At 60.0% G+C, this 23,095-nt stretch overlaps 4 protein-coding genes across 4 annotated transcripts; all 4 read left to right on the forward strand.

The window, feature by feature from the left end:
• Nucleotides 1–973: 973 nt before the first annotated feature.
• On the forward strand, nucleotides 974–6,136 carry LMJF_29_1260 (conserved hypothetical protein; the record flags this gene model as incomplete). Its single annotated transcript, XM_003722157.1, has 1 exon — nucleotides 974–6,136. One exon carries the CDS (start codon nucleotides 974–976, stop codon nucleotides 6,134–6,136), a length of 5,163 nt encoding a protein of 1,720 aa, XP_003722205.1.
• Nucleotides 6,137–8,536: 2,400 nt separating this feature from the next.
• Nucleotides 8,537–11,140, forward strand: LMJF_29_1270 (putative serine peptidase; the record flags this gene model as incomplete). Its single annotated transcript, XM_003722158.1, has 1 exon — nucleotides 8,537–11,140. The coding sequence occupies one exon, from the start codon at nucleotides 8,537–8,539 to the stop codon at nucleotides 11,138–11,140; it is 2,604 nt and encodes an 867-aa protein (XP_003722206.1).
• Nucleotides 11,141–14,776: 3,636 nt separating this feature from the next.
• Nucleotides 14,777–20,569, forward strand: LMJF_29_1280 (putative lipase domain protein; the record flags this gene model as incomplete). Its single annotated transcript, XM_003722159.1, has 1 exon — nucleotides 14,777–20,569. One exon carries the CDS (start codon nucleotides 14,777–14,779, stop codon nucleotides 20,567–20,569), a length of 5,793 nt encoding a protein of 1,930 aa, XP_003722207.1.
• Nucleotides 20,570–21,416: 847 nt separating this feature from the next.
• On the forward strand, nucleotides 21,417–21,773 carry LMJF_29_1290 (conserved hypothetical protein; the record flags this gene model as incomplete). The annotated part of the gene is made up of 1 exon (XM_003722160.1): nucleotides 21,417–21,773. One exon carries the CDS (start codon nucleotides 21,417–21,419, stop codon nucleotides 21,771–21,773), a length of 357 nt encoding a protein of 118 aa, XP_003722208.1.
• Between the last annotated feature and the right edge of the window lie 1,322 nt (nucleotides 21,774–23,095).

Consider the following 23,095-nt stretch of genomic DNA (forward strand, 5'->3'; position numbering starts at 1 on the left):
TATGGCTTTCTCATGCGTCTTGATTGTTGTTTTTTGTTTTGTGCTTGCCCTTCGACTCCCATCATGGATCAATTGCCTTCTCTTGCCCTCTTCCGGTGCACATCTCTGACGCCGCCGTCCTTGCTTTGCACCACCGCCACTACCTCCTCCCCCGAGAAGTGCACCCATGCGCACTCCGAAAGCGCATCTGCTGCTTATTGTTGACATACCAACACACGTGCACACAAGCACACAGCGACCAATACGCATCTGCGCCCCCCCCCCCTTCTCCCCCTTGGAGGAGAGAAGGCGGTGAGCGTGTGCCGCTGAAGGAGGAAGACAACGAGGAAAGCACGAAAAGGCAAAACAGCTCACCCTACCAACGCCGCAAGACAAGATTTTTGGAGGAGGTGGGGAGAGGGAGAGGCCAAACAACCGTGAAGAGGTGCTGGTGCCTTTCTCACTAGTTTGCCCGTCAGCGGTTCTCCTTTTCCCTTCTTTTCTGTCGTCTTCGCTCTTCATCCCTTCTTTTATTTCTGTGCTTCCTGGTGACTTTGCTGCCCCCACCCCCCACCCCCTCTTGTGCCTTGTACCTCCTCCACCCTTCAGTGGCACGACGACCCCCTCCTTTGCTTCGTTCGTTTCGTTTTGCCTGCGGCTCACAAGCATGCGCACACGTGCACACAGACATACACACGCGCACACACCCACACCCGCAGTGAACAAGAGAGGGCGCACCGTGTTTCCTCTCTCTTTCTCTCCATCACCCCCTACCTCCCTCCCTCCCTGCTGCTTCTATACCAACTTGCATTCATCATAGTTTTTGTTTAAGGTTTGTTGTGCTAGAAGGAAATGATTCACGCATGCTTTAGTTTCGCACCGACACACACGCACACCCACACCCGCACCTATTGATAGCGTATTCTGCCTGCCTCCGCATCCGCGTCGCCTGCAAGAGTGCGCCCCACTACACCGCGCCGCGTCTCCCACGACCATGCTCCCTGCCAGCTGCAACAACGATGAGCCCTCTGCCGCGCCTGCTGGACAGGCGCCTGCGGGTCATGGGCAGCTGCATCCGGCGACGCCATCGTGCTTTTCTGCAGTGCCGGATGTTCTGCCTGTTGAGCTACAGGTGGAGACCATGTCCACCCTATCTAGCCGCGTGTTCCTGTACGTCTGGTACGTCGTCCTCGTGGTGGCGTTGGTGGTGCAGTCCAACGTGCGCTTGCAGTGGAGCAGCCGCAATTTCTGCGGGGCGGCGGAGGAGGTGTCTGTCTATCATTTGGATGAATGGAACAGTAGTGCCTGCCTGACCTGGGAGGCGTACTGGTTGCGAAAGGCTTATCCACGGAGGCGGTCACAGGATTACTTGCAGCAGCAGCAGTGGATGTCGCTGAAGGGAGCCGGCGTAGTAGCTGACACAACTCGAGCGTTGGAGAGCGGTGACTCAGCTGTGTATCAATACGTGGCGTGGCCCCCAACGGATGGGGTACTGCGCGCCAGATCTGCCTACAGCTCTTGCAGGGGCAGTGACGCAGTCATCCCGTCTGAGCAGTACCTCTCGCCGCACCCACCTCAGGAGGAGAGAGAGGTGGGCAGTGCCTCGGTGCGCCAGCGCGCTGCTACGTTGTCCTCGCCGCTGGACTCCTCAGTAGTCGGCAGCGCATGGGCTCCGAGTGGCTCTACTATGCCGCCGTCGCCGTCGCTGTCGACAGGCCCGACAATGCCGCCGCTGCACCTCAAGTACAAGCTGCGTTGGACGGCACAAGCTCTGAGCGGCGTGCTGGATCACCAACTCAATCGATTCCTGCACGTCTTCATTAGCCTTGCCTCGCCTTTGGCCATAGAAACGGGAGTGTCGTCTGCCAGTGCGACGTGGGGTAGCTCTGTGAAGCACTCGCTCTGGGGTGTGTCACAGCGAGTCTACGAGGTCCTTGTAGCACTGGAGGAGACGTCGCTCGCTCCATGTGAAAACAACTCGGCAAGCAGCAGCGGGGGAGGCTGGAGCAGTGACGGTGACAGCAGTAGCAAGAGCGACCAGCCAAAGTACGTGTACACGTATCGCGCAAGCGTAACGTGCTGGCGTGATGCGCCGCGCTGCAGCAACATTGTGCTCCCCTCCAGTGTGGTGATCCCAGCCAACCACAGTCAGCTTACCTTGACACTGATCGACGTGGACGCTGAGCTGGCGGAGGCGTCACTGCGCAGCTTCATGGTTGGCCACGGTGACGATGACCTGAATGCGGTGCCGACGTCGCGCCTTCTCGCATGCGAGGGAGCTCTTGCAGGCGCAGTTGACTCACCCTGCACGCATCAAGGGCCATCAGTGCGACACATTCCTCTAGCATCGAACGCGACACCGAGGCCGACCCCTTCGAGTGCGGTAGGGGTCATGTATCAACGTTCGCAGTACACGATCGGTACGCTGGTGTTTCGCTACCTTTTCCTCCTCGTGACTCTTGCCTCGATGCTCCGCTTCCTCTGCAGCAGTCGACAGGCGCACCGCATGCAGTTTGAGCAGAAATGGACCTTGGCGGCTCAAATCGGGCTCATATTCTACCTCAATCCCGTCTACTTGTGGTGCATCTACGCCGGCGAGGGCACGCGAAGGGGCAGTGCGAACGGCATTAGAGGCGCGAACCACGGAACGCCAACGACACCGCCTGCGCTTGCCCGTTTTCTCTTACAACTGCTACGGCTCCTCCTCTACTATATCGAGTTCCACGTTCCGACGCACTTTGCGGCGCTCATCGTGTGCTATATATGGAGCATCATCGCCGGCTCGTTTCGCTGGCGCGTGCCCACCAACCATGCTGCTGCGGTGGAATCAAAGCACGCGCTCCACCCTCCTGCGCGGCAGACGCGCACGTCGAGCTCCGCGTCTGCCGCGCAGGAGGGTGATCTGCAGCCGTCGGCGAGGTCATCTCACGAGTCTGCTGCTGGTCGCTTGGCCGAGGCAGACGCGCAGGCGGTGCCGAGCTCGAAGGCGGCGCGTTTCCGTGCGCGAGTCCTGTTGCTTTCGTTTCTTGCCCTCGTCACGAGTCTCGACGTGGCCAAGTGCTGCTTGGAGGAACAGGGTGCTGGTGGGAACGAGCTGACATGCAAGAGCCCGATGTGCCTGCGTGTTGACAGGTGCATTGGCTATCTTCTTCTGTGCGGGATCTTGTCAAGCGGGGTGGGGCTCTACTGGCTGCGCCGCAACCTCGCCCGCCACCCGTACCTCTCCACCCGTCCCCAGCAGCTTGCCTGCCGCATTATGATCTTCATGTACTTCACGGGTGGCATCTACAGCGTTTCCCAGGTAGCCCTGCTGGACGCCCTCTACGCACAGCTTCTGGGGGTCATCTACTACCAGCCCCTCGTCCAGCTCCCTCATTTGCTGGTGCTGACGAGTTTGGTGAACCACATGACGTACGTGTACACGACAACGCAGTCGTCGCTACGGATCCCGCTGCGGCCGAACGATCCACGCTGGAAGCGCGTCGGCTGGTCGTCGCGGTGGTACCGCTGGCTGAACTCGCACGGCGGAAGCCTGTACGTCTTCTTTAGCGAGGCGGAGGAGCGGCTGTTTTACGACGTGCAGGTAGCCTATCAGCTGGCGAAGTGTACGTGCAAGCTGGAGAGGAGGCAGAGGAAAAAGAGCCAAAAGAGCGCCGAACCGCCGAAGACGAGGGCGGGGGAAAGGGCAGAGGCTGGCGGCGAGGGCAACGGCGGTCAACATCGGCGTCGACCTTCGCTGACGCAGAGCAGGCGGGACATCAACGAAGCTGGTGTCGAGGGCCTCCAGGGTGGCAACCGCTTTACGCCACCGCTCCTGCCACCAGTCGACGCTTCCGCTTCCGCCGCTGCCGTTGCTACGGCTGCCCCTTCCACGGTAGGCAGAGAGGCAGCCGAGGATGCAGGGTTCGCCGATCCACCATCGCGCGAAGAGAGCGGCTGGTTGCCACCTTTCGACATGGCAGGTCCACGCCGTACGCTGTCCGCCATCACCACCCACCCGTCTACCTCCTCTTCAAGTCGAAGGGCCCACGCTGACAACGGCGGCAGCGACGAGAAGATCAGGATGCACGACAGCTCGAGCTCGCTAGACCTGGGTGGGTCTCTCAGCTGTGAGGACGAGGCACGCGCACTAACGGTGTTGTGCAACCCCACAGACACGATGCCTGGCGGCGGACTGGAGGTCATCGGCACGCCTGCCTTGCCACACCCCTCGTCGGCTTCGGACGCCGACGACGCAGCGGCCGGTTGCAGCTTTCGTCTTTCGCAGAGCGGAGGGGATCCGCGTTACGTGTCGAGCCGCGTCGCCGGCCGTATGCAGGACGCACGGCATGGTGCCGAGAGCAGGCTGGTGGACGGCACAGCGACCTTCCTCGACTTTCTTGCCGAAACGAGCGTCGAACGGCCACTGCGTGTGCGGCTGCGGCAACGAGCGCGGCAGAGCTTCGTATTCTTCAACCTGGAGACCGCGATCGACTGCCTGAATTTGTCGTGGGAGGCGTACGCGGTTCAGGAGAGCCGCGGCGACGACTTTATCTCCACAGGCATCCAGGTAAACGCGGCAGAGGTACCGAGGGCGGCGCTGGGGTTTGTGGAGCGCGTCGCCATGGCGCTGCTCGGCCTGTGCTTCAACCCATCTCCACACGTTTGTCATGCCCTCGATGACAGCGAAGAGGACGCGGCGGCGGCCATCTCATTCACATCGGGGGGTGATAGGACGCCACTCTTGGATGAACGCCGCGCATCTCGATCCCGATCCCCCGTACGTGCGCCACTTGGCGCAGAGGTTGCGTCATCGGCGACACGGGCGACTCAGGCTGATCTGGCGGCGGCGGCGCTGTTTCCTCACTGCGGCAGCAGCAGCACTAGAAGCGGCAGCTGTCAGCCCTTTTTTCGGCAACCCGCCCCTGCGGCTTCCGCAACATCGCCTTGTTTTGGCGGGACCTCGTCACCGCCAGGTGCTGCCGCAGCCGGCGCATCGTCGTTTTCTTCCTCTCCTTCCAACAGGATTGGGTCGTTCCCGACGAGCGCCTCGGCAGCGACCGCCAACGCCGGCGCCGATGCTGCGCGACTGCCACACATGAACCCGGAGCAGTACGGCTACCATCGTGTCGCTGTCCTGGAGGCGCGTGGGGTCCAGGTCGTGGTGGTGCGCATGGACACGTCAGGCTCCTGCCCGGTGCACATCGGCAAGGTGCCGCGCCTCGTCATCGCCTTCCGCGGTACTGACAACGTGGCGAACGTAATGGAGGACATACGGTTCCGGCAGCGCACGTGGAAGGAGATGAAGACACCGACCCTGTCGGGCCGGGCGTCTGTGCACAGCGGGTTCCTAGAACTGTGGATGTCGCTGAAGGAGCGGGTGATTGACGTGGTGTTGAGGGAGCTGCGCAGCCAGTGTACACCGCTTGAGGGGTCAAACGCTGAGGTCTCTGCTGCTGGCACGACAGGCCACGCAGGGGAGGGTGCGAGTACCGTGGCTGGCTGCTCACCGTCGCAGGCGGGCCACGACATGTTTCATGCTACTGTGCCATTCTCGGATATCTGGTCGTTGCGACGCAACGGCGGCGGCAGGGGCTGCGCTGACACTCGCCAGGGTGCCTTTGGCAGTGAGCAAGGCGGTTTCGAGGGCTTCATGCGTGTCTATGTGACCGGTCACAGTCTTGGTGGTGCGCTGGCGTCTCTGTGCGCCTACACGCTGCGCCGCATGCTGCTGCTCATCCAATACCCGGAACCGGATCTCGTCGTCTACACGTTCGGCCAGCCTCGCATCGGCAACTTCGTCTTCAAACAGTACTACAACCGCGCCGTGCCGTGCACCTTCCGCGTCGTGAACGAGAGCGACGCTGTTTCCGGCTTCAACTTCTTCGGCGGCCACCACGTTGGCGTCCAGGTGAACATTGACCGCCACGGCAACTACATCTGCAAGCCCATGTACATTGAGCGCATGTTCCGGCCCACGCGCGGGCGCGGATTCGCTCTCGCGAACCACGCCATCTCGGCCTACGCGAGTTCACTGAATGCGATGGCCAACGTGTACACACACGGCGCATGCCCTTTGCGGTGTCGCCAGCCCTACATGGGTGAGATCGTGTCGGTGAGCAGCACCAACAGCGAAAAAGACACCCGCAACGTGGAGACGGCCGGGGAGGAGGACTAGCAACTTGCACGGTTGACCCTGCGCTTCCTGCAACGAGAGGCGTGGGAGGGAGGCCGACGACGCGTCGAGTTGAACGGAAGGAAGACACCATGAAGGAGGGAGGGGGATGCGTAGGCGGGGGACCCGTCGCAGGAGTCTTGGCTATCCTTCTCGTTCTACCGACCAACTCTGTCGTCGCTCTCATGGCGTGCGTTGCTGTGCGAGGTTTGGGCCTCTCCGTGCACGGTATGCTTTCGGATCCTATGCCGCGTTCCTTCTCCCCCCCGCAGGTGAACGTGCCTCTTGCCTTTTTTTTTGGCTGCGTAACACTCTCCTCACCCGAGTGTCGTGGGGGGGGGGACATGCTTGTCATGCACTCGGTGCCGTCGGCTGACCAAGCGAACAAACGTAACCAACAGATCACAGGAAAACGTGAAAACGAAAGCGAAAGGGGTCGGCGCGCGTGACAGGGGCAACGGAGCATGTGCGCACACGCCGCGCGGCTCTGCTTTAACAGGCGCTACTCCGTCTCCTTTCTCTGCGGCAGGGAATCATCGCAGCTTCGATGATGAACTCGCCCCTTGCCTCTCTCAAGGGAACGTGCCTCGACGACTGTACGAGGCGGAGGGGGAAGGGAAGGAAGCGCTTGCTCTCCTCGCGTCATTTCTCCTTGACGGTCGGCGTAGGCTCTTTCGCGATAACGGGCATGACGCGCTGACCCCAGCACCACTTCTACCCTCCTCCCATCGCTGTCTTTCTCTCTGCGGCGTCTCTGTCGCTATCACTTGCAATGCCCCTTCTCCTCCTCTTCTGCAAACATCCTCGTTTCTTCACGCACATGTCCCCCACCGCATGCACGCGTGCAAACCACACAGATACATCTTGCATACCGACCCTCACCTACAGGCTCCAAAACATATCGCGCTCTCTATCTCTCTATCTCCCTCCACCCGTATTTATTACAGTCACGAGACATTCGAAAAAAGCAAACGAACAAAAAATATAAATATCACGAGCGGATTGAAACCCGCGTTGTTGCTGGTTGTTGACTGTATTGTTGCTGTGTGCTTCTTACCTTTTCCGTCCCTTCCCGCCCCCTCTTCCTCTCTTCGTCACGTCGGCTTCTTCACTTCCGCTGTTTTCTTTTTTCTTTTGTTCTTCGTGCTTGTCTTCTCTCTCTCTCTGTGCGTGTGTGTGTGTGTGTGCTCTCTTTTTTCATTTTTGAATATTACTACTGCCGGGTCATCACGCGTATCACTCGCCGCCGTTGTTCTTCGCTACACCGTGTGTGCTACCGGGGCTTTGTGCCGGATTTTTTTACTTTCTCGACCCCCCCCCCACCCCTCCCCCTCTCTCCCTCTTTCTATATCCTCGCGTCATTTCGTGTGCTGTAGTCTCGCTTCGCCTTTTTTTTGGGCCGTCCACTCGTGAGTTGTGCAGTGAAACAGAGCGACGGGACGACGTACGGGAAATAAGGAGAGCCGAAACACGAAGAGTCAGCCAATTACTCTGCCCGGTGCACCTGCCGCGCCGCGCCCCTCCTGCTTCTCCGCTTCTCACCACATTAGACTTTGGCGACGAAACGAGTGCGGTTAAGTCCCACCGACGCAAAAGCGATTTGAAAGGGCACTGACACTGCCCAGCGCCTCATTGCTATTGTTCCGTGTGAATCTTTTCAATTCCAACCGTTGTTGTTTTCGCTGAGCGTTTTCGGTACGCGCGCTCTCTCTCTCTCTCTCCATTGGGCCAGTCAGCGCGCAGACGTACAACGGAAGCGCAAACAAAACAACGACGACGACGACCACCACCAAAACGGGAAAAACGATTCAGTACCGCATCATACAAGGACATTCAGGGAGACGCGCAGTATCCCCCTTCCCTCTCTTTATCTCGTCTATTTCTTCGTTTCGGTGTCCCTTCCCTTGCACGTGCCGTCTTTTAAGCTCTCTGTGCGTTTTCTTTTGCGTGCTTTCTTTCACTTTTCGTTTGTGTGAAGTGGCCTGCTTCTTTTGTCTTCTGTGGACGTGTTTGCCTGCTGGGTTTTGCCGCCTCATCGAGCATCCAAACGAGGGAAACGAACGAAACAGACCCAGCTGGGCATCCACGCGTACCCACACACGCACCAGCGGCGAACAGGAAACAAGCTCGCTCATCTCTTCCTCTTTCTCTCGTGTACATGCGAGAAGCGGTGAAACAACACGGGCAAGCACGCGAAACGGAGAACCCACGCTTTCGTAGGTTCCTGTAACGACGACACAAGGCTTACGTGTCTCTCCCTCTTTCTCTCTGGCTTACACACACACACACACATACACATACACATACACACACATACACACACCGTCTCCAGCCCATCTTTGCTTTTCGTCTGCATCCTTCCCTTGAACTCTCCCGTATCCATCCTTCTCTCTTTCTGTCATCATGACGACGCAGCAGCCAGAATGGACGCAGGCGGCGTCGGACTTGATGGCTCGCATGGCGGCACTGGCACGCAAGAAGGCAAACGGCTACCTCGACCCCGTGCATCTCGCCTACGTCATGTTTGAAGATGAAAACAGTCTTGCTTCTCGTGTCGTGCGCAAACTCGGTGCCGCCTCAGTCAAGGACGGACTGGAGGCGCGTGTCGACGCGATTCCCACGCAGATGCCTGCGCCCACGCAGCCGCGGCCCAACTCGGACATGATGCGTGTCATGAACACGGCGGAGCAGGAGCGTGCTGCCCTCGGTGACACCCTCATGGCCGCTGACCACTTCCTCCTGGCCCTGCACGAGAGCAAGGAGGTTGGAAGAATCCTGGATGCTGCAGGGGCTGGAAAGAAGGCGATTCGCGCCACGCTGCTCGAGATGCGCAAGGGGAAAAAGATAACCTCCGACTTCCAAGACGACAACTACGAGTCGCTGAACAAGTACGCAGTTGATCTCTGCAAGCAGGCGGAGGACGGAAAGCTGGACCCGGTTATTGGTCGCGCAGACGAGATTCTGCGCACTATCCGCGTGCTGTCACGCCGCACCAAGAACAACCCGGTGCTTATCGGGGAGCCTGGAGTGGGTAAGACCGCGATTGTGGAGGGCATTGCGCAGCAGGTGGTGCGAGGCGACGTGCCGGACACCCTCTCCGGTATTCGCATCTTCTCACTGGACATGGGCGCGCTGATCGCCGGTGCCAAGTACCGCGGCGAGTTCGAGGAGCGCCTGAAGGCCGTGCTGAATGAGGTGAAGGAAAGCGACAATAAGATCATCCTCTTCATTGACGAGATCCACCTCGTGCTCGGCGCCGGCAAGTCCGACGGCGCGATGGACGCCGCGAATCTGCTGAAGCCGCTGCTGGCCCGTGGCGAGCTGCGCACGATCGGTGCCACAACGCTCGAGGAGTACCGCCAGTACGTGGAGAAGGACGCCGCCTTCGAGCGCCGCTTCATGCCAGTGCAGGTGCATGAGCCGTCAGTCGAGGAGTGCACGAGCATCCTGCGTGGTCTGAAAGACCGCTACGAGCAGCACCACGGTGTGCAGATCACGGACAAGGCCGTTGTCGTGGCGGCGCAGTTGGCTGGCCGCTACATTACGAACCGCTTCCTGCCGGATAAGGCGATTGACCTCATTGATGAAGCGTGCGCCAACGTGCGCGTGACGCTGTCGTCGCGGCCGGCCGAAATCGACGCCCTCGAGCGCAAGAAGCGCCAGCTGGAGATCGAGGAGAGGGCACTGCAGCGCGACAAGGACGCATCGGCCAAGGAGCGGCTGAAAGCCGTGAAGGCGGAGATTCAGAAGGTGGAGGAGAAACTTGGCCCTCTACTTGCCAAGTACGAACAGGAGCGTGGCCGTATTGACGAGCTGCAGGCAACGCAGGCAAAGCTGGACGAGAAGAAGGTGAAGCTGGAGCGGGCAGAGCGGATGCGCGACATGGAGACGGCAGCAGACCTCAAATACAACGTCATCCCAATCCTCCAGGACAGGATCCGATCCCTCAAGGAGGCGATCGAGAAGCAGAAGGCGACGATGCTGCAGGGCACCGTGACCGAGACGGACATCGCCACCGTTGTGTCGCGCTGGACCAATATCCCGGTGACAAAGCTGAGCCAGACCGAACGCGAGCGCCTGTTGCACCTGGCCGACCAGCTGCACCTCCGTGTGAAGGGCCAGGATGAGGCGGTGAGCCGTGTCGCGGAGGCCATTCTGCGCTCACGTGCCGGCCTGGCCCGTTCGGACCGGCCCACCGGCTCTTTCCTGTTTCTCGGTCCCACCGGCGTGGGCAAGACAGAGCTATCCAAGGCCGTTGCCTCAGAGCTCTTCGACGACGCCAAGTACATGGTGCGACTGGACATGAGCGAGTACATGGAGCAGCACTCTGTGGCGCGGCTGATCGGCGCCCCGCCGGGGTACGTCGGCCACGAAGAAGGTGGCCAGCTGACGGAGCCGGTGCGCCGTCGCCCATACACGGTGGTGCTGCTGGATGAAGTGGAAAAGGCGCACCCGAACGTCTTCAACGTACTGCTGCAGGTGCTCGACGACGGGCGGTTGACTGACTCGCACGGCCGAACCGTGGATTTCTGCAACACGATCATCATCATGACATCCAACTTGGGTGCGCAGTATCTGCAGAACATGGACACCTCACCGAAGGCCTACGAAGTGGCACAGGCACAGGTGATGGGCGAGGTAAGGAAGTTCTTTCGCCCGGAGTTCATCAACCGACTGGACGACATCATCCTCTTCCGCTCTCTGGGCTTAAAGGAGATGACCGGCATCATCGACCTCATCACAGAGGAGCTCAATGGCCGCCTCAAGGACCAGTCCATCCGGGTCTCCCTCACCGAAGAGGCCAAGCAGTACGTATTGGAGTCCGCCTTCGACGCGGATATGGGCGCTCGCCCGCTACGGCGCTGGGTTGAGAAGAACATTACAACAGAGCTCAGCCGCATGATCATCTCGCAAGAGCTGTCGCCGAACAGCACAGTAAAAGTGACTCTCAGCAGCAATCATAAAAAGCTCTCTTTCTCGGTGAAGCGGACGGCGGCGCAGACATGAATCGCAGCGGCGGTTGCGGACTCGGACAGCGCGGATGCTGAGAACGGCGCCGAGAGCCGGTCTGCTCCCGCCAATGGACATGAAGAGGCAAAGCGAAGACGAGCTGAGTAGCGGCAGGCATGGCCGGTGCCGCCGCCGCCGCTGTTTTTTTTCTGCTCGTTCTGTGGTGAGTACTACCAGCGTTTCAGCTCTCTGCTCCCTCTGCCTCAGAACAGTACAGCGCCTTACCCACCTGCGCTGACGAGGTTTCTGCTTCTGCAGTTCGTGACTACCTATGCGCGCGTTGGCGTTCTTCTGGCCACATCGCGTCTGCTGAGCTTCTTTTCCTTCTCGTTGTATGCACGTCTGCGTTGTGTGCGCCTCTTCATGGCCCATCCGTGATCGCGGATTTTTTCATTGGCACTGTTATTATTGAGTGTGCGGGTGTGGAGTGTCCTTCCCTGCCCTTCATGGCCGCCAACTCCCTTCCTTCCCCTCTCTCTATCTCCCTCTCGCCTTCCCACTCGCCCTCTCGGTCCGCTTCTTTTCGTTTTCTCGTTCTCTCTCTTTGTTGAGGCCTCCCTTATGGAAGCGCAGCTGAGAGTGTGCATGTGTGGGCAGGCGATCCATTCCTCGTTTCGCGTGCGTGCTGGAGAGAGGAGAGGCCCTGGGGATGGCGCGCCCCTGCAGAGGCAACCAACTCAAAACGCGGAAACACCGAAGCGAGAACAACAAGGCCGAACATACACACGCACACATAAACGCGACACGAATGCGCGTTGCGGCGGCCGCCGCTGTCCTCTTTCCCAGGCGTCCATCCTGTGCATACTTGACACACCTTTTTCTTCGCGTTCCCGCCCTCCTGATCAGGTGTGCGCGTATGCGTTTCTGGGATGGTGTGCGTCCGTTCTGTACACTCTGCTGACCGCGGGAGAAGAGGTGTGCGTGTGCAGGCATCGGGAAGGTGCTGCGCTGCTGCTCTCGTGGATGCGGGTGTTTTCTTCCGTTTCTGTGCCCTTTTGATGTTGTTGCTATTTCCTCCCCTCCCCCGTACCCGCTGCTCAAGATTTGCGGTGACCTTTTGTTTATGCTGCTACTGCTGATGCGACGCATCAGTGGCACGCGCTCGTGCTGTGGCGCATTGCTGGGGCGCCGCGCCTTTTTCGCCTTGCCACTGTTTGCCCTCCCTCTTGGATCTCTTGCCATGATGCCAGCGAGGGGAGGAGGGGGAGGGGGATGCCTCAGCGCAGGGTATCGTGGGGTGCTGCACTCCCACGCTCTGCGGAGAAGCTAAGCAAGCCCCCCCCCCCCATCCCTTGCCGAATGCCGGTCCGCCTCTGGTGGTGACACGATCAAGGGTCATGCGTCATGGAGAAGTGAGAGCGATGTGTCGCTACTGACGTCGGCAGTCAGGTCGTGGATGGCGCTGCGTCGGGGCGACCTGCGGCAGTGGACAGACTTGTGCCGCTTATAGGATTGCCAGAGTGGAGTTCAAGCCTTGTATTGTGCCAGAATGGACACGCTGACAAGAGACAGCAGCAACCAAACGAAAAAAAAAATGGCACTTTCAATGTGCAATATTCAAGCCTGCTGTGGCGGCGCCGTCGTGCGAGAGTGTCGTACAGCCACTAGTGCTTTTCTTTGCCTGTTCCCACTCCTCTGTTCTCATGGAGAGACGTTTCGTACTTCCCTCCTCTCTGCCTGCCTCTGTGAGGGAGATGGCGCCATATTGTTAGTGGCGTTCACGACGACGCATCTGTCGCACTGGTGTCTTCGAGCCACCCTCGACCCCGCCCTCTTCGTGACTTTCCGTTGTGTCTTTACCTATCCCTTTTTGTTTTTCTCCCACCCCCAACGCTATAAAGCCGACTTTCTCCCTCCTCTTCTTTTCGTGTGTACTTGGGTCCTTGCCAGGCACCTCACCATGTGTGGCGCTGATGATCATGCGGATGGACAGCAGCTACGGAGTGGGGCCGCGTGATGGTGCGCAAGAGCTCGACGACGACGATGAGCACCGACACGTAACTACCCTCCCGTCGGTTACGCACAGACACGCGTAGGCGTGCGAACAAACGACGACCGAAAAAAAAACGAGATGAGCGCGTCAGGAGAAAAAGCAGAGGCCGGAATGGCCAAGGTCCCCTTCATCGGCGCATACATTGCTTTCAGTAAAATGCATTCCCGACAGAGCATTCCGCTGCGGCTGCAGGTCGGGCAGATCGACTGCCTACACAATCGCATGTGCGCTCTGGGCGTTTCCATGGCCTTTGCTGTCGTTGGCCAACGACTGCGTGCCGCTCTTGCGCTGCCATCACTCCACCTCTCTCTCCTCACTTCCTTTCCTCTACGCTGCGTATTACTGGTCTTTGTGTTCGTCTCTATCAACCTCCCTCTTTCTACTCTTCCGTTGCACCGCCCGCTGCATCGCGCCGGAGTAGCGACCACCAGTGAGGTGGTGCACAGAGAGAGAGAGACGTATACCTCAGTGGCCATCGCCCTCTGCTGCCTCCGCGACAGACGCGGCCGCTTCCGCCCTCGAGCAGGACGCTGAAGGCGGTCTCGTGTGGATCAAGGCATGCAGTCCACCCCTGTGCGTGTGTCGCCGATGGCGCGGCGTGCGTGAGAGGAAGGGACGCGCAAAGGCAAGAGAAGCCTGTTAGATGCATGGTCCGATTCGACGGCAGACTGCTCGTCCTGGACGACTCGGATGTAGCCGCAGTGCGACAGGGGCGTGCGAGCTGTGGTCGAATGCTTGTCTTTGCCGACTTGCCCGTGGCATAGGGGCGGGATGAAAATGGAAAAAAATCGCTTTGTTGCATGCCGACTGCTAGGCTTGCCGCCCCCATCAGCTCGCTCGCGAAGCGCTGACCTCCCTTCCTCTTCTACCTTCCTTCACATACCTTCCTTCTCTCTCCCTTCTCTCCTTCAGTTTTCGGCCACCGCTGGCCGCCCCTCTGCTGTTTCGGTGGTGATCACTCTTGCTGTCCTCTCGCCTCGCGTCGAGGGTTAGTCTTTACGAAAATTCGTCATCGTCGTCGTGGTTATGCCCCCTCCATTCGTTGTGATAAGCGCTGACGCGGAAGGTGGATTGCGCGCCCCTGAGTGTTTCCGTGCGTGAGTGTAGACGTGTGGTAGCGCCAGCGTGTCTTGTGGCCGTGCCGTCCTCTTCCCTTTCTCCGCTTCACTCTCGCCTTCTTTGTGCTACCTTTTTCTGCTGTTTCGCTTCTGCCCATGTCCACACACCTTTTGTGATCCGTTGTGCAACCGGTGCTCCCCCCTCTTCCCATTTCTCCATGAAGAGCCACACGAGATTGGAGCATCTTGACAGAAGCTCGACGTAGACAGCCGCAGTGCTTGATACAGCTGCTATGAGGGCTCTTTCTTTTTCACTGAACCGCCTCTTACACACCCCCTCTGCGCCTCTGCTGCTGATCGACACACCCTTCCGTCGAGAGCCTTCTTCTTGTCTTTCTCCTCTACATAGTTGCCTCCCTCCTCGTGGCTCTCACGCCGCTTGACTGAAGTGTGGAGCGACTGTCATTGAACAGAACTTCAGAGCCCTTGTACACGGGCGCTTGCCGCTCTCTCACTTCTCCGGGCCACTGCCTTCTACGGAAGTCCCTCGCTCTCCAGAGTAGCAAGAGAGACAGACTCGATATGCCCTCCGTAAGCCTGCGCAGTGGCGATGCTGCAGCAAATTTAGCATCAACGCAGTCACCCTTCGCAGGGAGACCAAATGCCTTTTTCTCCTCTCACGGCAGCGCTGAGGGCAGCGGCGATGGCAGGCGATTAGCTCGCGAGTCGGCGCCGCCGCCGCCGCAGCAGCAGCAGCAGCAACGCGCACCGAAGCCCTCCGCACCGATCTCAAAGGGCGAATTCGTGCAGAAGGCGCGGGAGAGGGCGGACGCGTCCGCCAAGGCGCGCGGCAGCCGTCCGTCTCGGAGGGAGTGTCAGCCCGAGGAAAAGTCTTGCAAGCGCCGGAAACAGCAGTCGGACAAGGAGCACAGGCAGGAGGTGGCACTGCGGCAATCATCGGCGCATCGCCGTCGCGTCATCCCGACCGCGCCGCACCGGCAGATTTTCCTCGTTGGCGACTACTACTGCGGCGCAGGTGTGCTTGGCGCGCAGGAGCACGAGAGCTTCCACGCTGCGTACTCGAGCGGCGGCGGCGGCGGCTTTGGTAATGCCCGCGGCGTTGATGGAGGGATGACGTATGCAGGTGCTTCGACCACGGTGCTGTCCAACCGCGCCGCCACCGGCATGTCTGCCCCGAAAGGCATGTCGCTTCACGCCTCCCCTCCTGTCCCATCCGGCGTCCAGCCCTTCAGCAACTCCTTGGGCATTCGCAACATGCAGACGGACTCGCCATCGCACAGTCCAATGGCGCAGTCGTCCACTAACACTGCTGCTTTTGCAAACTCCCATTGCAGCCATCGCAAGCGCAGGGGCCCCAAGAAGCTGCGTGTGATGCAGCGCTTCTACGAGCCGGTGGAGCTGCAGGTGGAGTCCATCTCAGCCTTCGCGATGCGGCTCACTCTTGTGCTGTGGCACGCGTGCCTTATCGCAGCTCTCGTCGTCGAAGTCATTCCGAAGGTGCAATGGTCGATGGTAAACATCTGTGGCCCAGCTTACGGCGTAGATCTGCGGCGCATGGACAAGTGGACGAGCCCCTGCGTGACCTCTCCGCCGACTGTAGCGGCTAACGGCACCCTCACGACACCAGCACCGGTGTCGCTTAGGTGGGGCGGCTTGAACTTGACCCATCAGCATAGCAGCATGGTGCGCTACCGGCGCGTGGCCTTTAGTCTACCTCCGCCAACTGACCAGGCAAGTATAGTGCAGGTGTACAACGTCGTCGCCGAGAGTCGCATATCGGGCAACGGAGTGGAGCGGGTCTCGAAGTACCCCTTGTCGATTCGCTGCGACAGGACGAAGACTCGGTGTGATGTGGCGCGTGTGCCGGAGCTCTTGCTTGGCAACACGCCCACGTTTGCGGGCGAGTTCAGCTTCACCCTGACCTTGGTGCCGGAATCGCTGGCGGCCGGGGCGGCCGGTGGCTCCGTCGGCATTGCCTATCAACGCTCTGCCTACACGGTTGCCACGATTCTGTGGCGCTACACGCTGATGGTCTTTTCCCTGATTCACACGCTACGATTTGTCGCGTACTGCAAGTACACGAGCACCCTGTACGAGCAGAGCTGGACGCTTGTCCTTCAGGTGGCGCTGCTGTGGTACATGAACCCGCTGTTCGCGCTGAACATCGCGAGCTGGCCCTTATCCTCCATGCTAGCCTTCATGGAGTACCGCATCCCCACCTACTTCATGGCGGTGTCGATTGCATACATGCTCTCCGTCATGACCGCCTCGATGATGTGGGCCCGCCCCCTCGAAGCGAAGCTGAACGACGGTGCTTTCGCCAAGCTGAAGGCCTTCCTCGCGCGAAGCCGAAACGTGTGCGACCCACCCATGTGGACCAAGATCCTTATCTTTGTCTACATGCTCAGCATCTGTGTGCTGGACATCGTGGATGCGGGCGTGAACAAGTACATGTGGCAGCTCACCTCCAACAGCGAGGTGCGGTTCAAGCGGCTCTACTGGTTCGTCATAATCCTGCAGATTGCTGGCGGTCTCGTCTGCCTGTTGCTACTCTTCTACCTACGCAGCTACCTCGGGAAAAAGCCGTACTTGGAAAGCCGTCCGCAGCAGCTTGCCTGTCGCGTGTTCTTGATGGTCTTCCTGTCCGCCATTGCTTACTGCGTGATTCACTGTCTCGTTTTCTTTTTGCTCTACAACCGCGGCTACCCGGCGCTGGCCTCGCAGCAGCCGTTGCTGCAGCTTCCGATGCTGATGGTAGCGAGCTTCTTTGTGAATATCATGACGCTCGTCTACACCTCACAGAGCCGCGACGAGAACGTACCCGTCAACCCGAGGGACCCGCGTTGGAAACACATGGTGTGGCCCGACACGTGGTATCGCTGGTTGGCGCGGCACGGCGGCAGCCAGTACATCTTTGCCACAGAGCAGGAGGAGACGCGGTTTTACCGTCTTCAGTTTCAATTTCGACGGCGGCAGTACATGGCGAAGCAGAAACGGCTTCAGAGCTCGGGCGGAGCAGTGGCGAGATTCGTACCCACTTTGGCCGGCTCCACCGCCACCGCCACGCTGTGGGAGCGCGCGCAGAACGCAATGCCATCCGACCTGTTCTCCTCCATGCGTGAACTGCAGGGTGACGGCTGCCGTGCGACGAGCTCGCTGCAGCGCGACGGCAGCGCTCTCATGTCGTGGCGCACCGACGTATGCGCGTCGCCGCAGCCGAGCCGCCTGGTGAGCACAACAGACACGGACGACGACGCCGATGACGGCGACAGCCAGCGCGATGAGGAGCCACCGATTGTGCGGGACAACGGCCGTGGCGCCATCAGCCCCGTGCGCTGCGATGATCCTTCGGGTGCGCCGGAGGCACGAAGAGCAAGCCACCCGGCCATCAAGTCGAGCCCGTCGCGACGCTTCGACGGTGACAGTGGCGCTGGTGCTGCGACCACCACACTCGACATGCAGAGCAGTGGCTTGTGGCGCAGCCATAGCCATGTGGACTCGAATGGCTTGATGCCGGTGAGCGTAGCGGCACGCTACATCATCAACATGGATCGCTTTAGCACCTACTTTCTAGCGGACGGCGACGGCGCCGCTGGTGGTGACGGAGGCGTTGCGGAGTCGTACGCCGGCGTCAGGCGCGATAGGTCATTGGCAGGAGACGCGTACGCTATTGAAGGCCCCGCGCGATGGCGGTCCCGGATGCGGCAGAACGCATCTGCCGCGCGAGGTCTTGACGGCAGAGACGGCAGTGCTGCATGTTGTAGGCTCTCGCAGCGTCAGGCAGCATTGTCGGAGAACGCCTTGGCGCACACGTACACTGGTTTTGACCACCACAGGGGCCGTGCTTTGTCACTGGCGCCGTTGAAGCTCGCTGGCTGGTGTCAGCACCACGCACGCTCCCGCTCGGATGGGAACGCTCTCACTAGCTCGTGGGGGGATGCGGACGCGGAGTCCGCCAGGCGCAGCTGCAAGACAGCCTCACGGCATGGCACACCTCCACTGGCGCCGCAGTCACGCTACCGAGATCCCTCCGCCGGTGCAGACGTGCCAGGGGACACCGAGATACCCATAGCAGCGTTCGCGAGAGCGTTGCAGGCGGCAGCTGCGACGTCGGCGGAGGCTTCCATCTCGGTGATGCCGCACACCAAGGTAGACGAGGAGTGGCACAAAGATGACAAGCGGCGACTAGGCGAAAGCGAAGTCGCCTCAAGCACCAACAAGGACACCTTCGTGCGCCAGCGCGATCCTCTGCCTTGCGCGACGCTTCCGATGCAGGCGCCGACTGCAGACGCATCCGATGCCAACGATGGGGGCAATCTCAAAGGGATGCCGCTTGTGAGGAAGGATGACCCTCCCACTGCGGCGTGCATTTCACCACTGTTGACGACAGACGTGTCTTGCGTTGCGCCAGCGAGCGACGGTGTTAATGCCGATGCGCAACAGGTCTCTGTACGTGACGGCACAGGAAGTCATCTGCGCATATCGCGCTCCAGAGACGGCGACGCGCTATCCGACCTCTCTTTGCGCACCTCGGGCGACAGCGATGATGTCAGCAGCAGCGACCGCGCGCGTGGCCGCACTCGCTCTTTGATGCGTACTCTGGTTCTGGCGCGGGAGCGCTTGGGAGCGCTGATTGGGACGGCGGAGCGGAACCTGCTGGAGCGGCCGGTTCGCGGATTGGAGCGGCTCGAGACGCACATCTTCGACGCAGCATATCGGCCTTTTCAGGCAATGCAGTACCTGCCCTTTTTCAACCTTGAGACTTCCATCGACTGCTTTAATATCTCCTGGGAGGCCTACGGTGTGGAGGAGAGCACCGGCGGCCAGGCGATCGAGACGAGCATTCAGATGACGCCGCAGAGCGGTCCTCGCGCTGTGGCCAACGCTATCAAGAATCGGCTCTGCGGCTGCTGCCCAGCGGAGGAAGACACGGGCGGCGACGACGCCGAAGATGACAGCGAAAGCGAGGCGGAGCAGACAGTCGCGGCCGCGCGGGAAGTCGCTGGCCCAATTGTCGGCGCTACCGACGGGACTGCAGCAGTCCCGTCTGCCATCGGCGACGCTCGCACGGGGCAGGAGATGCATCTGTCCACCACGCCGTCCACGCGTAACTCGGACACGGTCATTGTGTATATACGCAGCGACGATGCCAGCGGCGGCGCAGCCGCGTTGCTGCCAGCCTCCACGCCTGCACTCGCCGGTAAGCGTCCGCCCAGCCGTTCCGCCTTGTCACCCACTGAGACTGAATCGGGGGTGCCGGCGCCGACGGCAGCCGCAACCGCCGTCCCCGACTCAGCGGTGCTGCCCATCAACGTCGAAAAGTACGGCTTTGTGCGGCTACTGGTGGCGGAGGCGAGGGAAGTGCAGATGCTCATGGTGAAGATGGATACGAGTGCTCGTGAACACAAGGGCAAGGCACCGCGCGTCATCATCGGCTTCCGCGGGACTGCGAACATGAGCAACGCCAAGTACGACATGAACATTCACCGGGTCGTGTGGCGGGAGATGGAGAAGACGGCGGATAGGGAGGCAGCGAATGCGGCGGGCGAAGAGATGTCCGAGTTGGCGAGCACCTTTGACGATGGCAGCACCACAGCTGCGCAGCACCTCGGCTGTGCGTCGTGCATCCATTCGTGCATGCGCAAGACGTCGTGGCGGCCAACCTGTCACGCCGGGTTTCTTACCATCTGGAAGACGCTGAAACCGACAGTGCTGTCGCGGCTGCGCGACGTCCTGTGGGGTGACCGCGGCACCGTCTACCGCATCTTTACGACTGGCCACAGCCTCGGCGGCGCCCTGGCGTCCCTCTGCGCGTATAGCATCACCTACATGCTGAGGCGCATGGACTACCCCATCGCCGACGTGACCGTCTACACGTACGGCCAGCCACGCATGGGCAATCGAGCGTTCCAGCGCATTTACAACAAGGCCGTTCCGCGCACATTCCGCGTTGTGAATGAGAGCGACGTTGTCGTGAACATGTTCATCTTTGGCGGCTACCACGTCGGCATCGAGGTGGACGTGGACCGCAATGGCAACTTCATTGTGAAGCCGACAGCGATTGAGAAACTGTTTCCGCCGACGAAGGGGCGGGGGCTGATGGTGGTCAACCACCTCATGACCAGCTACGGGATTTCGCTGAATGCGATCGCCTCTCGGACCCTATGCCCGGCGCGCGGGCTTGACTTTTACTTGACCGCCGACCCCGAAAAGGTAGAGGCCAAGACGGTGAAGATGGAGGCAATCCACGCGGCGCCGTCGTCGAGCCGAGAATCAAGGCGACAGGACGTGTGCAGAGAGAGGGAGAGAGAGGCCCGAACTGGCGATAGCAAGGGGGGGAGCGCGGCCCGGTGACGACCACTACGGAAGATCGTTGCTGTCGTCATATCGATAGTGGTGCCCTCATTTCGAGGGTGTGATGGCTGGCGTGCAGCTGCCGTCACTGCTCACGTTTGCGAGAGGGGGAGAGCAAAAAGAGGGACCTCTTTTTTGATCTGCCCACGTCATGAGCAGGTAAAGACACATACGCTCAGCCGCGCTCGTACGCGCGTGGCAAGCACGATGCATGGACCCGCGGCGTGCGCTCTTGCTGTTGTTGTCTGCTGAAGGGGTGATGACAAGGAGCCCCTCTCATTCACGCGCATAACGGAGGAGATACTGATCTTTACGGCTGCGCGTGAGGACGCACCACCGCCAATATCACCGCCTCCTCCCTTTATGTGTGGTGGCTCACTACATTGTGCATAATGCAAACTTGCAGCTTGGACATCCATGAATTACCTCAGCGTTTTGCGCGATTTAAGGATGCCGCGGCCCGGACGAGAGCGGCGGGGCGCACTTGTGTGGCCCTTTTCAGTGTTGCGAATTCATGTTGTTGGATATCCTCGTCGTACTCATGAGCATCGCTACCGTCCGTGCCTCCCCTCCATCGGAGACCTGCGCAGCACACGTGCGTATCTATGCTCCTCTCTCCCCCTTCACCTCTTTTCTCGTTGGCGTCTCATCGGTCGGTCCAGCGACTGTGTCGCACTGCCCATCAGGAAGTTTTACAGCGACCCCCCCCCATACACACACACACACACACACTTCTCCTCCACGTCGACAAAAGTTAAAGCAGAAAGTGCCGCACCCACGAGCAGTGACAGACACACACACACACACACACAACGCGTGCAAGAACAAAAAAAAAACAATCGCTCAAATGGCGGCGACGGCAGCGAGCACAACCGAGGTGAAACCGTCTATTCTCCAGACGACAGACGCACTCCTCGCCGTCCCTTCGAGCGAGACCGTGTGGTCGGCGTGGTACAAGGAGTCGGAGGACAAGTTTTTGGAGTTCAAGAGCTTCGAGCTGGCGCCGGCGACGGGAGGCCCAGGCAACATGTCCCGCGCCGGGTCTGTTCGCACGTTATCGATGCGGCAGATCAGCGGGCAATTTGAGGAGGAAGTGGCCAAGTCATGGGAAGAGGACTGGGAGGACGAGGATGTGGAGGACACCTTCGAGCACATCATCGGCCAGATTTCACAGCTTCACGCCACCAAGGCTGCGTCCAAGTAGTGTGATCAGAGACGACCAATGGTTGCGTCTGTGTCGGGGATGCGAGGGGGTGCTCGGTGGGGAAGGGGGAGGGTTGTATAGACGGAAACCAGTATCAAGGCAAGTCGACGACGCGAGGAGGACGCGCGCTGACCTGATTAGCCTTTGGGTGCTGTTTTCGTCTTCCCTTCCATCCTCTTTCGTCCCTTTTCTCTGCCATGTCTAAGACCTCCATTATGTTGCGACATCTTTCCAGCTTCGATCATGTCGTCTGTGTGCGGCTTGTCCCCTGACACGTGGGCGCGTCTCTTTTGAAGGATTCGAAAACAAAATGAAGAAGACGCAGCCGCGCGTTGCCGTGGCTGTGCGTGGGCGTGTTTCATGCCTTCCGTTTACGTGGCAGTGGCGGGTACTGTCTGACCGGGTCATGTCAATGTCCTCGACCGCCTCTCGATCCCCTCCTCGAGAAGGGTGTGAGGCAAGAAAAACGCGCTGCCCGGGGCTAGCAAAGGAATGTGCTGTCGCTGCAATCGGTGGCGGACGACTGAGGCCAAAAATGGTGCGCTGGCTCGTTCAGTGCGGCGACTTACTTTGCTAGGGCATTTTGTTTGTTGCTGTTCAACACCTCGTCTCATCCTAACGTCTCTGCCGCTCCTTTCTTTCTCTCTCCCTCGCTCGCGTATTCCGCATCTGATCACCGCACACCTCCCCACTCCCCCCTCTCTCCCTCCCCTCCCCCCCCCCCCACCACGCACCCACACACGCCCGTGCGTGTCTGCGACAACGACTCAACCCACCTTGGTGAACACTGCCATGCATGCCAGGTCGTCCTTTGCAGAGATTGATATTAAGTACCGTAAGTTTAAAGGCAGGCAGAGGAGTCGTACGAAGGGCTGGGGTGCTCGTCCGGCTAAGTGACGAACTGACCGTCTCTGTGAAATCGACTTTTCGCTCGCACACTTCGGTGTCAGTGGGACAGTGCTAGCAAAGCAGTCCTTCACGGCATCTCGCACGACGCCAAACACGGCAGACCACCGCGAGCTCGTTGACTCCATCGTATTCGCCGCCGCCCAAACAGTGAGCGCGGCCGCGGCGTCGATTCGCACGACATCCACAAGGCGAGGCAAGTAATTGTGGCGGCAGCTGCCCGGACGTCAAGTCGCTATGTTCTCGCGTAGCGCTTGGCGCCTGGTGGAGAAGACAGCCATTGCAGCTGCCAGGCATGAGGTCCCCAACAGCGACAATGCGAGCCACAAGAGCCAACCCTCCGCCTCCATGCCATCATCGGCTACCACCGGCGCTTCCGCAGCCTGCTCTTCTGTCGCTACGCCTGCGCCGACGTC

The sequence above is a fragment of the Leishmania major genome, chromosome 29 (assembly GCF_000002725.2).
Source record: "Leishmania major strain Friedlin complete genome, chromosome 29".
NCBI classification, from domain to species: domain Eukaryota; phylum Euglenozoa; class Kinetoplastea; order Trypanosomatida; family Trypanosomatidae; genus Leishmania; species Leishmania major.